Raw genomic sequence first — 17129 nt, 5'->3', positions numbered from 1 at the left:
TATTACCTTCATGTCTATTTCTCTGTTAAATATGTATCAACAAAGTATACAGAATACTGAAATTGCCATAAATAGTTAAATGTTCGCAGAAATAGGTTAATATTCAAGTACATTATCTACTTTGAAACTTATCTTAATATTTAAACAAATGTTTTTTAGAATGCTTACGTGAACTAAAAGCATTTACTGAATTACAACTAAAACTACAAAAATATTTTTTTCTTTTAGTTAATTGTTTAAAATAACATTAAAAATACGTTTTCACGGAAATTATATTTAAAGGTCAGTCTAATTTCCATATTTGCACTTTTAGGAACTTTTTGTTTAGTAAAAAGAAATATTGTTTAAGTAAATATTAAATTTCGTGAAAATATTTAAAATTTAAACAAGTGCACAAAGCATTTTAAACATATAATTTTTAGAAATATAGTAACAGTAGCATATACCCAAATGTTATTATTCAATAGATTGTTGTAAGCTAATTGAGTTATTTTTTCAATTGTCTTAAGCTGCTGTTGCCAAATTAACTTCAAACTCAAGCATTTAAGTTTCAAAATCTTTAACACTACAAAATATAATTAATGTAAAAAAACATATTGATTGATTAAAAGTTATATAAAATTTTTACAGTAAACAAAAACTTACTACGTAAAACAAATTTAATAAATTGCGAAATGAATCGTTTTTTTACGAAGTCGATGAAGTTTTAACATTTTAAGTTTCAAATTAGTATTTCGAAATGTCGATGCAGTCTAACTAAATATAAAGAACTTTTTTTTAATAAAATAAAAGATTTTCAAAAGCAGAATTGTTTTTAAGTAGTTATTAAAAATACACCAATGTTTATTGACAGTTGTATTAAGAGTCTATTTGTAAGTTTTTACTTTAAAAACAAACTTGTCTCAAGCTAAAAAGTATACTTAATGTTAAAAAAAAAAAAAAATTCATTCGATATACTAATTTTATATTTTAAATATTATTAAATATAGCAAAACTCTTTTGTTTTAACAGTATGATAGGTAAGAGATTTTGTTTAATGTGAACATTTTAAAATTAACTAAAAGAAATTAAAATACTTTAAAAAAGTTTAATTATATATATGTTATCTATCTTTGAAAAAAAATTTATTGATTCTATATTTACACCTTATCATATACGTTATTTTTTTGTATAAAACAACGTAAAAAAGTATGAACCAAAGCGTATTCACTCTTTAAATAAAGGAATACAGACAAAGTATTTTTGAAAACTTAGTTAAGTGAATAAAATGGATATAATATTTTCTTGGACAAGACGTTAAAAGGTATCCAAGTGATGCTTGACTCGATAACCGAAAAGTTTTTTCGTGCACCGGGTCTTTGAACCAAATATTATGAGCGCTTTTTTTTACGTTCAATAAACATTAACTAATATATCTATAAACTATAAAAATTTTAACGTAAAACAGGTAATTCAGAAAAAAGCAAGTTTTTCTTGTTATGATAACATGTAACTTTAAGCAGAATTTGGGCAAAAGCTGTTTGATAGATTTGAAAATTAAGTAAGTAGATACTTTCAAAAGAAAAAAAATATTTGAATTTTTATTTGAAAAATAAAAATTAGAAGCGTGCAAAAGTGAAGCTCTGTTCAAAATTGACTGTTTGTTTAAAATTTTTGCAGTTCATAAATATATCCGTGAAAATCTAACGCCGTGCGAAAGTGACGCTTTGTAAAAACGTCGCCATGAAAATGTAACGTCGTGCAAAAGCTTTGACGTGTAAAAATGTCGCCGTGCAAAAATGACCCTGCGTGCAAAAGTGACGACAGTGCAAAAGTGTCTTCTCGTGCAAAAGTGACCCTCCGTACAAAAGATTTGCCGTGCAAAAGTGTCCCTTCGTGCTAAAGAGACGACCGTGCAGAAGTGACGCCGTGCAAAAGTGTCACCTCGTTCAAAAGTGACCCTGCGTGCAAAAAAGTAGTATATACCTAAGTTGTATAATTTAATAGATTGTTGTACACTAATTGAGTTATCTTTTAAGTGTCACTGTTGTCAAATTAACTTTTTACTTAAGCATATAAATTACTTAACCTTAACCGTTGAAAAGTATATCTAATTTAACTTAAAAAATTCAGTTTGATTAAAAGTTATAAAAAAGTTTTACAACAAACAAAAACTTAATACTTATAAAAAATTTAATAAATTGCGGTTTTAAACGTTTTTTACAAAGTAAAAGAAGTCTTAACATTTTAAAATTCAGATAAGAAGCCTTTGTTTCGGAATCTCGATGCGGTCTAACTAAACATGATTTTTTTTAATTAACCAAAAACTTTTCGAAAGCAGAATTGTTTTTAAGTAGTTATTAAGTATACACCAACGTTTACTGACAGATGTACTAAAATTATTTACTTTAAAACAAATTCAACAATTTTTGAAACTTGCCTCAAGCTAAAAAGTAAGTTTAATGTTTAAAATTTAAAAGAAGTTATCTATTTGATAGACAACTTTTATGTTTTTAGTGTTAATAGATATAGCAAAACATTTTTATTTTTAAAAGTGTGATAGTTAACAGATTTATTAGAAGTGAACATTTTTAAATTAACTAATAAAAAAGACGCAGTTAAAAAAAATATATATATATTTATTTCTTGTTTTCAAAAAACACTTATTACTTATTTATTCTATATTTACATTTTAATAAATAAGTCTATTTTTTTGTACAAAAAAACGTAAAATAATAAGAACCAAAGCGTATTCACTCTTTAAATTTTAGAATGCAGGTAAAATATTTTTAAAAACTTAGTTATTTGAATAAACTGGATACAATATACCTGTAAACTATAAAATTGTTAAAGTCAAACAGAATAATTCAAGAAAAAACTAGTTTTTTCTCGTTATGGTCAGGCACATAGTTGCTATAATTAGAGCTTTTTTGTACTCGCTCGTTTAAATTACATGTAAAATTACAAAAAAGCTCTAAATTATGGCAATTACGGTCAAGCCTCACCTAACCACTTGTTTTTATTCCTTGGATATTTGAACAAATGTAGCTTAGTTGTTTTAATTTTTTTTTTTTTTGTGATACTAGTATTTTTCAATATTAAGCCGTGCTTAAATACAGCTTAGCCTTTTAATTTCTTTGCACAATTTTAAACTATTTTTCAGAAATTCCCGTTATAAAACATTTTTTTACATGTATGAGTATTAATAAATTCTATCTTTGAGAACTTTAAAAGTTCGATCTTTTATAACTATAAAGTTATATGATTAATAAAAGTCAAGGTAAAAGCTAAAGGATAAAAAATAAATCTCGCTATGAACATGAATTAAAAAAGTAAGCTATTTACTTCTAGAATATTTTAAACAATTTTACTTAATGATTCAAAGCTTTACAAATGAATCACGCTAACGATGAAATTCTTTTTAATAAATTATAAGAAAAGTAAACAAAATCCGTAAAATTAATTGCTAACGCCATTATAATTTTTTTTATCATACTTAAACACTCTTTTCAAAAAGAAAAGACTATTGTTTATAATTGAGAAAGAATTTTAAAATCAAATGAAACTTCAACTGTTTTATTTCAGCATTCTTATATGTATTATTTCAGCAAGCTTCAAATTTATATTTTTTTATCTATGTTATCAGTTTGAAAGTATTTTTCGATTTCTTTTAAGTAAAATATTTTCCCGTACTATTATGCTTAAACTTTATAATGTAAAGTATAGTTTTAAACTTTAATCCAACAAAAACACTTGTTACGAAATTTAAATTTAGTAATTTTTAGTGTATAGCGAATACTAACAAATAGCTTTAAGGAAAATGCTCCAAATGTTGACATACTCACAATTTTCATCCGCGCACAATTCCCATCCGCACAATTCCCATCGGTACTATTTAACATTCGCATAAAATTCCTATTCGTTTTTTTTTTGTTTGTTTATTTACTTTTTGTTTTTAATTTTTTATTTTTCTTACTACCACTCTAAACTTTTAGCCATGGTCGGTAAGCGGTTCTTTGTTTTGATGGTGTGAGGGTATTGCGGGTGGGAATTGTGCGCGGTTGGGAATTGTGCGGTTCCCATTGATTATTTGATTTACGTAAATATTCGAATTGCCCTAAGGGTTCAGTATTCAGCATTGAAAAGCACTATGCTGCTACTTTGAGCACAATATTTAGTTTAAGCACTCAACAAGGTTCTCCAAACTAACAAACAAAATTCTTACTTAATTTTTGTTTAAAAAGGTTATTAACTGATATTTCAGTCCTTGAGACAGTTTACTAAGGTTAACATTTATAAGAAAGTAAAATAACTTTAAACTTTTTATCAATTATCATTGTTAGTTTGAAATATTTTTAGTTATTTGTCGTTATATTTAGATACTAATTTGACGTTAATAAAAACAAAACTAAGACTTTTCATAGCCTAGTCTTATTTTGCTTCGATTATTTGTAAACTAAAACAATTTTTGAAGTAAGTTTTATTTTAGTTACTCTGAAGATATCTTAAAAAAGTTGCAGGAGCTACAGTTGATTTCACTATCCTTTTAATTTAAAATAAAAGCTAACTTCAAGATTAATATTTCTTACGCACTTTAATTTTAGTATTATGTTTAGGTATTTTATACAACTGTTAGAAAAACAACTTATTTATTTAAAACATTTAATGTGGCGAATATATTTTATATAAAAATCATAAACTATAAAGATTTATATATTCTAAGACTTTATATAAGTTTACCATACTTGTTTATTTATTACAACTTTTCAGAATATAGTTTAAAAAAAATGAGAACAATTATTCTATTCTGCGTAGTAGCGCTTGTGCTCCTTGAAGGTAAAATAAAATAAAAAAAAATTATTTTTTTTGTATATAACAAAAATATAAACACAGCACAAACTTTAAACAATAAAAAAAAAATAACGTTTTTAAAGACAAAATCAACTTAAAAAAGTGTCGTTTTACTGAGCTACTAAAAGAAACAGTTGATGGATGTCGTCCCGGTTTCCTTGCAGGTTCAGGTCCGATCCCTTCAGAAGTGAGAATATGTATTAGAGATTGCAAGGAAAAATTTTGCAAAAATGACCCCTGCTCAACATGCATTGCGAACAACTGTGGTGAGTTTTTCTGGATGTAAAAACTAAGTATATATGCCAAAGTTAAAAAACTCGCTTAGATCACAATTGTAAAGTGTACAGATGTTACTTGAACAGTGTGTTAAAATTTTGTAAGTCATTTATATAAATTGGGATTAGGCTAACTATGCCACTTTTCAATGAGTAAACTTGAAGGGCTTTTAAATATATAAGTTAAATATAACATAAACAGTCAAAATATGCATACATATTACCATTATAAAATGTAACATTTAAAAAAAACATAACTATTTTAAATATTTTTTGACATATAATTTTTCTGCTGTTTTAATCGAAATGAATTCAGTTGACATAAAAATTATCGAAAAAAATAAACAAAAATCATTATGACGTAATTAAAAATTTTTGTACAAAACACATATCAATGCAAAAATCTAACATTATTGAAAACAGAAAAATATAACTACAAAAGTACAAATAAAGAAAATTAGAATTAGAAAAATTAATTTATTAAGTTTTTAGAAAAATTTTAAAAACACTTTTAATTTTCAAATTTTGTTATTTATAATTATATATATGTATATATACCTTTTTATGCAACTTTTACGTATTTGTTTAAACTATTAAAGTTTATATTTCGTTAACCCAACGTAGTAACTCAATCATATTGTAAAGTCTTGTTTTGACGTTTTTAAAATAACTATAGATTAAAATGTACAGACGTTCAAAAAACATGACTAAATTTGCGTTTAAAGTTTTGCAAAGGTCCTTTTTTTTTGTGTTTGATATCAAAGCAGTTTACAGGTTTGCAAACGTCAAAATAGTAGAAAAAATATTTTTGTTTACTTTGTATGCTCATTATCTTATTTTTAATTTTAGACACATAAATATACCTTGGGTAAATATAGTAATTAAGCTTTGTTACATCTTTCAAAATTAAGATTACCGTTTTTTGAATAAGGAATAAAAAATTAATAGATAGTCTTTTTTCAAGTTTATTTTAATGTAAAAAACTAACAAAAAAATTTAACTTAACAAACAACAAGTTTAGCAAACTAGTAGTATTTTTATTTTGATAAAAAACTATTTAGCTATTTTACACAAGCAGTAAATAAGAATTATTTTTCATAGAAAAATGTAAACTTCTTTTTATGTTAGGTAAATTAAATCTAATATAAAGTAAGATGTTTTACTTATTTGAATAATTATATGATCATTGATGTATATAAATTATGTTATAGAAAAATATCTTACTTATATTAACATAAAACTATGATAAAATAAGTTGTCTTAAAACTGTTCTACGAATTTACTTAATTTAGTTTTTTGATTAGCTTTAACAAGTTTAAACAAAAATCTATGTAAACATATTACAACTTTGTTATAATTCTATAAAATTACATTAATATATATTTATTTCAATTTATGAATGAAAATGAATCATATTATTATTAAATAAAAAAGAATAACTCACACAATTGTTCATAAGGTTTTTTTAATACAATTTTCATGTCAACTTATTAATAATGTCCAGTTCGAAAACCATTTTTAGTTGATAATAATAAAAATAAATAAGCGAAAAAACTTAAGTGCAACTAGGTGCGCACCACAAAGGTACGAACAGCCAATTTGGCACTTTTTTGGTCGAAAAACGGTGTTGAATGTGCAATTTTTATGATTTAAAAACAAACCTAAAAGTAGAAATACAAAAGTTTTATATCTTGAAGTATATTAAACTGTACTAGAATAAATTAATGTTGAACTAAATGAACCAGAAAACAAGTTATAGACTTATTAATTGTATATCTTACAATATTACAGTTTATGTTTTCAACGAAAAATTACAAAAAGTGAAAATTCAAATTGTTGAAATAAATTAAAAAAACCTAAAGTCATAAAAATTTAAGTTAACGAAAATAATGGACAGTGCAATTTACATTTACATACCCAATGATTGAAACAAAAATGTAAAAAGGATAAATGTAAAATGTTACTCAGTAAATTTTTAAGATACAAGGAAACACAAGATATAAAAGTAACTTGGTTGTTCGAATATAATCATAAATATACAATGCTTACTTAAAGAAATCTTTGGAAATGAATACATATTATTAAACATACATAACACTTATGATATATGTATGTACTTTCAACAATGTATTTCTTTATATGGTGAAAGTTATTGTTTTGGATTGTTTTGTTTTAATAGTCATTTGTAAGCTTTAGTGGCTTAAAATACGTTTATATTAGGCTTAATGTAGGTGTAAGATTTACGTAAACCCTAGGTACGCACTGTCGGTTGAGTAAGCTCTCTTGCGCTGTGTTTAAATTGCGTACCTAGTCGACAGGTTCTTGTGCGTTGGAAAACTTTTCTAGTAGGCAGAACCTAGAAAACGTTTTTGATAGGTCAGATGTCAGTAGGACAGTATTAAAACAATCTTTGGAAAATTAAAAAACAAAATTGCTGGAATTTCGTCATTTTGAGAACGAGAGAGTTGTTCAGTTCAAGGAAAGTCATAATTTATCTTCGTCGTGAATTCAAGTGTTTTATTTTCTCCAAACGCTGTTTTAGAACTATCATTTGGCCATTTATTAACAACCGTTTATTCGTTATGGTCTACAATATTAGTAAACGTCAATTAAAAAATACGAACAAAACAGTATATAATATCCAGTTTTACTACTCTACACACTTTTAAAAGTTTTTAAACTGTCACAAACTAGCCATATTGATATTTGATAAGAATTTGTTTATAGTACATAAGTTGTTTTGATAAATGATTTTAATTTTCAACAAATTTCTACTAACAAAGTAAATATAAACGTAGTGAAGGCTACCATAACAAGAGGCTTCAAAGGCCTTAGACAATGTACAAAGGAAAACTGTCCTATGTGCACCAATCGTGGCTGCATGGCAAGTTGTCTCAGAGCATGCAACTAAAGTGAGTTGAGGAAAATTGCTAATATTTTCTTAAACTGAACCTTATGTTTTGTTTTTTGTTTAGCTAACACCTTTAACTAAGTTTTGTATTGTTCTTTCAACACTTTTTTTTGCAGGACTAATAATGAAGACGCAGTATCGTTTCCAAAACTTATCAGTTTGAACAATTTAATAAAAGTTTTGTTCGTTCGATTTTAATATTAAATGACCTTTTTTATTTAAACTACTGTTGTGATTTATTTACTATTCCTTAAAATATATGAAAATTGTCAATTTATATTTTTTTAATGTTTATCTTAAAATGATGGCTTAAAAATTGAATATAACAATAACTTAATGTATTTGAATATAACCAATATGTATCTAAAGTTAAAAAAAAATATAGAAAGTATATATAGTTTGAATACAACTTCTAATTTAAACTTATTATATACATTTTAATTTTTCAATTTTTATTAAAACTTTTAAATTCATTGGTAGATTAATCTTTTTTTTCAAATATTATCATTTCATATTAGTTTTTTATCAAAACATTATTAAGTTTTTAGTTTAAGCATTGAATAAAATTTCTAATGACTTTTTTTTAAATTTTCTTAATACTTTACTCCAATTTTAACAAAATTTAACTATCTGTAAACTTAAATAACGAGCGATTTAAGTAGAATTTGGGCAAAGATTATTTGATAGATTTGAAAATTAAAGAAGTAGATATTTTATTACTTAATTGTGTTAAAATGAACTGGACAGAACTTACTTAAACCTATATATCTTTAATTCTTACTTAAAAACATTCGAAAACTAGTTTTACTTATTTCATGTTAAACTTATTTCGATTTTCTTTACTTTCATAATTTAAACTATTGTTTAGATACAAAATAGACAAACGTTTGCGATTGTTTATGTTTAAGTATTTGTAATTTATTAATTTATATTAACTAGTTTTTTCTTAAAGTACATATAATTAAGATTGAATAAAAGTAACAAGTTTAAGAAAAAAAAGTAAGTTGTAATAATGTAATATTTTCTAAATGACCTAGTTTCTAAAAACAATTGTAATTTTAAATATTTGTGCTTTTTTTTAATAGTATGAATACAATTATTGGAATATAATTGAATATTATGTTTAAGAAAACTTAAAATAACAATAAAAATTTTATCCTTTTAAGTAAGAAACCAACCCATTTAGATTAATTACAACATTTTTTATCTACCTAAATGAGCAAAACAACAGTATAAAATTTACTATCAATCCACCTTTGTTTTTTTCGTTTGCCACAAGAGTTTTACCTGATTAAATAAAACTTAAATATATAAATCATTTTATGTTTGTTTTTTGAAAAAAACTTTTTATGATCTTAACTTTCTGAAGAATGTAATTTTAGCTTGTAAATTAACTGTACGAGGTTTGGTTTTAAAAGAATTTTTTTTTAGTATAAATCAGTTTTATTAATCTACAATTTATTGTTAAGGTTTGTATAAAAAACTATAACATTTACTAACAAGAAGTTGTTCACAAGGAAGTGGAAGTAACTAAACATATTTCAGCATAGGTAATGTACATGTTTAAAGTTTTCATAGTATTAATAGCTGGTTTTACTCATAGAAACATGCACAAAGCTTGAAACGTACACTCATTTACTGGTTGAAAGCTTTCAATCGTACTAAACTTAAGTATCTTCAGGATTTTTCTACATTTACCAACTTCCTACTTCAGGGTGAAACAACACTTAAATTTTTAGCTTTTACACAAAAACTAACCTCGCCAGTTTGTAAAGCTTATACTTAATGCGCTATACAAGTTTTTAGAAAAAACATTGCGCTTATCCACTTTTTACGTTTATTTTAAAGTGTAGATAAAAAAATGAATATAATTTTTTGTTGATACTCTTTTCAACAAATTTTAAAGAATGTGAGTTATTCTCAAATTGCATATAACATCAAATAAATGTAGATATATAATGAACGTAGTACTTTTAGCTAAATAAAAATCAAACGTTTAGTTAAGCATGTTTCTTAAAATTAGTTAACGTGCTGACATTTTATACAACTAAGAATACCAACTTGATAATTTTGTTTATTATACTCTTACTCTCATTAATGTTTATTAACCGAAATTAAAACAGGCTCTGTTTCAGTTTGAAGTTATTTGTTTTTTAATTCACCAGTTTTAATAATATTCTAAGTATATTTTAAATCTATACTATCTTGATGAACAGTGCATAGTTTTTAAGAAACTAGTTGTGGATCTACAAATAAAAGGGTTTATTTTTAATAGAGAGAACCAAACTAACTTTACGTTTTAGTGAATCTTATATTGTTTGTTATTTAAAACTACTATTTTGACCAAAAAACTTAAATTTGTGTAAGTTTGTAGTTGTATCATATTTTCCTAATTTTAAGCTCCCTAAAGTTAAATTCATTTAATTGGTGTAATATGTGTCAAAACTGACATTGAATTCAAATGATTTTTACAACTAATCAATTAAATTTTCTCAAGTTTTTACTAAAACAAATAAATCAGTTTCAAGGTTAGGTTTTTACGTATAGTTAAACAGAAAAAAAAACCTTCACTTTTTAAAACTTTCGTAATAGTTTAAATTAAATTTGTAAAAAAAGTAAAGGGAAGCTTTTACTTTATTTATATTAGCCAATAGGAGCATATATGAAAATGTTAGGCTAAACTGTTTTTCTATTCAAATCTTAAAATAAATTTTATTTTTAAATATACGTCTTTAATTATGTCAATGACAAATTACATCTATAAAAAGTTATAAATAGTTACAATATTTTTTAAAATAACGTCTTTATTATTATAAAGCATGTCCATTAGCTTTGATGTTTTAAAATTATTTAGCAATCTTTATTTTATTTAAAGAAGAGCAAATGCTTTTAGTTTCAAAGTTTTACCATAAACCTAAGTTTTGCTCAAATAGAATTATTTAGCCAATTTTTTTTTAAAGCTTAAAAGTAAAACTTTTTTAATATTTTGAAAGGGCTATAACTTTAAACGCCATGCTTCTGTAATGTAATCGCTTAATTTTATACTTATATTTTACTATAAAAGTATTGAAAATTAGCTCAAAGCAAAAAAAAAACTCTAACAATTCAAAAACCTGTTCTAATTTATTTATATTCTAAAAAAGTTATTAAACTTCCTTTTCTAGGCGTTGTGTATATTTTCTTTAACGTAAGGTTTTACAGTATGAAAATTAAAAGTTGATAATATTCATACACAGTTTTTAAAGCAACAATGTTAGAGGTATAATAATAGAGTTAATTTGCCCTAAAATTAATGTTTGTATGTTAGTGCTTATTTAGTTTTTTTTTAATCTTTAAACCTTTAATTTTAATAGATATTATTTTACTTATGTAGATAACTTCACTTTGAGTGATTAAAACTGTTTTTATAACAAAAAGTTTTTATTTAATATTTCATAATAACTTTTTTATTGATATTACTTTTTAGTTGGGCTTCACATAACTTCTTTTTTTCTTAAGTAACTATAAAATCAGTCAATGAAGCTAGTATAGCGACGAGTTATTTATATAAGTTATAATCTAAAATTCTAAATAAATTAATTCCTACCCAGTCTATACATACTGTGTTAAAGTTATGTGATAAAAGTTAGGTAGAGTTTATATCTTAAAGTTTATACGAAACTTACATGAGAAATTCTTTTCAAAGCACAATCTTTTAAAAAACATTAATACATACAAATGATAAAATAAATTATATAGTAAGTAAAATATTTTATTTATTGAATACTTTGTTTCTAGTAAACTAAAATTAATTACTTCAAAATTATTCAAAAGTCCAAAGAAAAATTTTTCATGATAGAAACACTTAAGGTACATTTTGTCCACAGTAAACGAGGAAATTTCATTTAAACAACAACGATTATTGACTAATTATCCACAATAAATCTAATAAATGGACAAAAACCAACTTAAAAAACTGTACTTAATTTTCAAATAAGTGTTTTCATTTTCAAATATCTTGATCTGCTTCATTAATTGAAAACTAACAGATATGTTATTTTTTTGAAGCTTCGTTTTTGATATTTTATCTACTGAATAAAGTTTGCTGCTGACTTAAGAAGACTAATAGCTAGCTGTTTATAATAAAAACAATGTTTTGTGTGCTAAAGCAAATAAACAGTATACAATCTTAATTTTTTTGACAACTTAAATATGCAACTTTGAAATTTACCAATAAATTATAATGTTTTAAAAGTTTTAAACAACTATAGTAGTTCAAAATGATGAAAGTACAACTATTTTTTGTATAATAAAATACAGAAGGGGATATTTGAAGTTTTAAAAACATTTTAATAAATAAACATAATTTCATAATTTATTTCACTTTGACGGAGTTTCGGATTTACAATAGTCATTATCAATATGAAACCGTGCAAAGTAACTAAGATTAGGACTAAACAAATAAAAGTATAAGAGAAAATAGTTAAGAAAACATATAAAGTTATACAATAGAAATTAAAAAGTTAGGTAAAATTATAAGCATTAAAAAAAACTTAGGTAAATAAGCGTTTATACACTGTTTAAAAACTATACTTAATCAAATAATTTTAGCGTGTGGATAATACCCGGTTTAGTTAATTGGTTGTTTAAAATTGGATTTTAACCTTTAGTTAATTTTGCTTCATTGATCAAAGTCTCAAATATATTTCTACATTCTCTTAAAATGCTAATAGTTTTTTTTTAATTGTTGTTTGTACATGTGTTTTTTGAAAAAATTAGAATAAAAAACTCAGAGATATATTTTATTTATTTTTCATAAAATTTCATAAAAACAGTTGTAAAAACTTTTGTAGAACTCCCACTATATGCACAAAACATTACTTGAGACAGAAGTAAGACACTTTAAATGTTTGTGATTAAGCTCGGTAATAACCGATTAAAATGACCGATTAAAAGGTCACTTAATAGTAAACACTAGTTTTTCTTGCAGATAATAGCAAAAGTAATTTCAAAGTTAAACAGTTTGCCACAAGTCTACACATATTTAGTTAATTTATTAAAGTCTAAATTTTAATGCTGTTATAATAACAGTTGTTTTGTGCGTTGATGTTCTGTAAAATAATTTTTTTAACAAAATTTTAAAATATTTTCTACTTTTATTAAGAATCTTAAGATATTTTTGAAATAAAAAAAAAAGCTTTTTTGAACTCTATTTTTTAAAGCACAAAAGTTGTTTAACATAGTTTTAAGTTTCGGAAAATGCACGAACTAAATTTGTTTTCTTCAAAATTTATACAACTAGTCACAAAACACTCTTATATTTTCTGGCTTTAAAGAAGTATTTTTCTGAGAATTCCACAAACGCAATAAGATACTTGCAATGAGACTACTTTAATTTCTTTTAATAGACTTGTAATAAACCGTCAAAAAGTTTCTACTAAATAAACATTAGCGGATCGTTGAATAAATAATTTAAATTTATATAGTTTGCTGCCAATCTATACATGCTTAGTTTATTTTTTTATAAAAAAAAATTTATACTGTAACAACTTCAAGCATTTTAAGATTAAAAGTTTTGTATAACAGAACTTAATAACACAAGTTTAAAGTTTGCTCATTTTATCTTAAATAACATCGTGGTGTTTTTAAAGTTAAAAAAACTGAATATTTATTCAATCTAGATTTTAAACGACAGTTGAATAGCATGACAAAAAGTGACATAAAATAGGCAAAATTGTTTTGTTTTTCGTAAAATTCTGAAAAATATTTACAAAAGTAATTTTGAGAATTGAAAATGTATAGACAAACATTTGTTATAAAATTTATCTTTGCAAAAATAATACTATTCGAACATATATTTTTAAAATTTTAAACATATGTCTGCTAATTTTAATTTTTATACAAAAAACAAGTCTTTTTTAACAACACATATATATTTTAACAATTTTCTTCAGTGTGATTACAATTGTAACAAGGTAAAACAAATTTTAAACTTATATAGCCTTTTTAATATATAAGAAATTATCAATCAATTAGCAAAAAAACCCTAAACTATAACAAAAAACAAAAAAATTAAAAACATCAAGGAAAACGTAATTAACTGTAACAATTTAAAACAAAACAAAATTAGTCTAATTTAAACAAGGATAATGAGTAATCAAATTCTCTTTGTTTGCATAATTCTGGCTTGTTTAAGTGAATATAAATAGCTTCTATTTTAATTAAATCAAAAATGTTCGTGCAACTTCTTAAAACTTTGAACTTTGTCTCACTGTAATTATTACCACATTTAGGATTTTTTACTAAGTGCTCTGAAATTGATGATCTTTTTGTTGCGTTTAAGGTTGCATTACTCATTTTCTTCGGTTGATTTTTGATATGGTCTTTCACGCACTTAGGTACGTGCTCTTTTATTCTTGTTTCTAAATGCCTAGAAGTTTGTCCTATATAGCTGTTTGCGCAACAGCATTTATACGTGTATACCACGCAACTTTTGTGTTTGTAGGATATTAGATCTTTACCTCTAGGATTTAGGATAGCAGCAGATGTAAAAATTACTCTTGGTTTAGATGCATGGTAAACTTTTTCTGTCATATTCTTGATATCTCTTTCAACTTGTTTTGATTTTTCACCCACATAGGGCAAAATTAATAGAACAGGACATTTCTCTGGTCCATAAGGTTTTGTGTACTTTAGTCTTTTCAATTCAGTTTTGAATACCTTATCAATCAACGGATTAGGATATCCGTTCTTTATTAGTAATTCTTTTATAACTTTAAGTTCATTCTGAAATACTTTGGCGAACATATTTTATTTGCTCTATGAAATAGGGTTTTAATCAAACCAATTTTTCTTCTTTTACTGCAATATGATTGAAAGTTAAGGTATTGACCAGTAAATGGTTTTCTGAAAATAGACGTTATGAATTTATTATCCTTTCTTTTGATTAAAACATCTAAAAATGATATTTGATCATTTTCTTCATTTTCTTTTGTAAATTTAATAGCACTATGCAAAGAGTTTAACCTCTCAAACAATAAATTACTAACTTTTACACTATCACTGATAACAAAACAATCATCCACGTATCTCATGTACTTACATTTTGAATCGAATTCTGGTAGAACTTTGTATTCAAGATAGCCCATAAATATGTTTGCCAATGTAGGTCCTAATGGGGAACCCATGGCAATACCATCAATTTGACGGTATAATATATTATTAAAACTGAATTCAACTTCTTCTGTTGCGAACAGCTAAAAGCAAACAGCTATATAGGACAAACTTCTAGGCATTTAGAAACAAGAATAAAAGAGCACGTACCTAAGTGCGTGAAAGACCATATCAAAAATCAACCGAAGAAAATGAGTAATGCAACCTTAAAAGCAACAAAAAGATCATCAATTTCAGAGCACTTAGTAAAAAATCCTAAATGTGGTAATAATTACAGTGAGACAAAGTTCAAAGTTTTAAGAAGTTGCACGAACATTTTTGATTTAATTAAAATAGAAGCTATTTATATTCACTTAAACAAGCCAGAATTATGCAAACAAAGAGAATTTGATTACTCATTATCCTTGTTTAAATTAGACTAATTTTGTTTTGTTTTAAATTGTTACAGTTAATTACGTTTTCCTTGTTGATTTTAATTTTTTTGTTTTTTGTTATAGTTTAGGGTTTTTTTGCTAATTGATTGATAATTTCTTATATATTAAAAAGGCTATATAAGTTTAAAATTTGTTTTACCTTGTTACAATTGTAATCACACTGAAGAAAATTGTTGAAATATATATATATTTTTAAACTAAAGTTAATCTTAAGGTTTTTATTTTGTTTTATTATAAGCTAAAACTTAATATTTACTTAAAATTTTATCATTACAATTACATACGAGAAAAAACAGATCAGCTTTTCTATAAAAGTTAACGAAAAAAAATCATATAAAAGCGAAAAAATAAAACTTATATAGTTACTTATTGTCTTTTAATAAAAATATTGAATTAAAATAACTATATATCAACATCAAACTTAATATAACCCAATAAAACATACAGATATTTTAGAGAAATTTATAAGTTTTCTAGAAAGTTTTAAAATAGTTTATATTATTATTATAACAACTATACCAGAATTTTGCACTTATTTTGCCACATAATAAGTACATACCGATAAATCAATACACTCTTTGTTTTACAATTTATTTTTATACTGTTATAGCAACTGATCTTTACACGTTCTAATACAAACTTTTCTTTACTATAAAATAGTTTTAATGAAAAGCTCTAGAACAAAATACACAAATGAAGTTTTTAATATTTTTTTCTTTTTTAAAAGCAATTAAGAGTTTTTAAAACACAAAAATTATTTATAACCACAATTTTGGGCTGTTCGAATTTTTTCAATCCTTTTTTTAAAGTTTAGTTAACGCAGGTAAAACAAATGTTTTATATTTTTATATCAGTTATTTTATACTCAGTTTTCTTTTGTCAAACGACTTTAGCCTTGAAACTTTATTTTACAACAAGTCTAGTAAAGCTTAATTTATATTTATCCCTAGTTTAAACAATACATTATTTCCAACGCCAAAAATTAATTTTGAGCAACAGTTCAAGTAAAAAGAATAGTTGAATGTCTAAAATCATAACATGCTATCCTGGAAAGGTAAAATTTAAACCTATGAAAGGTAAAATGCAGCATGCAAGCTTGTAAACTTTAGAAACTTACACTAATTATTCTAGTAGCTGATATGAAGAGTAAAGAAAAAGTTATAGGTATAGTTGGGGGAGGCTTGAAAAAACATTGTGACAATGTAATTAAAACTTCTTGTTAGGCTTGTATAGGTTATTTTATTTTTGAATTTGAAATTGAAGCCCTAAGGTGACATGTTCTGAAGTTTTGGCTCGTCTGCATTAGAAGTGTATAAAAAAGTTCTGGGAAATATCTAGTTTTAAATTTTTATTCATTTAAAGTATTAAAACAAAACTAATGAGAAAAATTGAAAAACACATAGTTTTTTAATTTTAAACGTTTTGAAGTTTGTTTGTGAAATTTTGAGACGCAAAATTTCTGAAATTTTATTTAAAAATTTTTAAACTGTAGGTGGTGCACGGTACGCAAAGTATCAAGTGAAAATT

At 24.4% G+C, this 17129-nt stretch overlaps 1 protein-coding gene across 2 annotated transcripts; it reads left to right on the top strand.

Annotated features, from left to right (window-relative positions):
* The first annotated feature begins 4753 nt into the window (after positions 1 to 4753).
* Positions 4754 to 8769, top strand: LOC145834430 (uncharacterized). Of its 2 annotated transcripts, none has more exons than XM_082941858.1 (4): positions 4754 to 4815; positions 4965 to 5096; positions 7904 to 8017; positions 8133 to 8769. In XM_082941858.1, the coding sequence occupies exons 1-3, from the start codon at positions 4767 to 4769 to the stop codon at positions 8014 to 8016; spliced, it is 294 nt and encodes a 97-aa protein (XP_082797984.1). In that variant the 5' UTR covers positions 4754 to 4766; the 3' UTR covers position 8017; positions 8133 to 8769. The 2 variants fall into 2 exon arrangements, with proteins under 2 accessions (XP_082797984.1, XP_082797983.1); XM_082941857.1 differs by having other exon boundaries at positions 4914 to 5096.
* The last annotated feature ends 8360 nt before the right edge of the window (positions 8770 to 17129 follow it).

Source organism: Thalia democratica, chromosome 4, assembly GCF_965202585.1.
Source record: "Thalia democratica chromosome 4, ktThaDemo2.hap1.1, whole genome shotgun sequence".
NCBI classification, from domain to species: Eukaryota; Metazoa; Chordata; class Thaliacea; order Salpida; family Salpidae; genus Thalia; species Thalia democratica.
Note: the sequence above shows the minus strand (reverse complement) of the source record. Positions and strands in the feature narration are given on the sequence as shown.

Coding starts and splice junctions, on each gene's coding strand:
- LOC145834430 (XM_082941857.1), top strand. CDS start 4,767: ATGAGAACAATTATTCTATTCTGCGTAGTAGCGCTTGTGCTCCTTGAA. Junction 4,816..4,913: donor AGCGCTTGTGCTCCTTGAAG/GTAAAATAAAAT, acceptor ACGTTTTTAAAG/ACAAAATCAACTTAAAAAAG. Junction 5,097..7,903: donor ATGCATTGCGAACAACTGTG/GTGAGTTTTTCT, acceptor ATATAAACGTAG/TGAAGGCTACCATAACAAGA.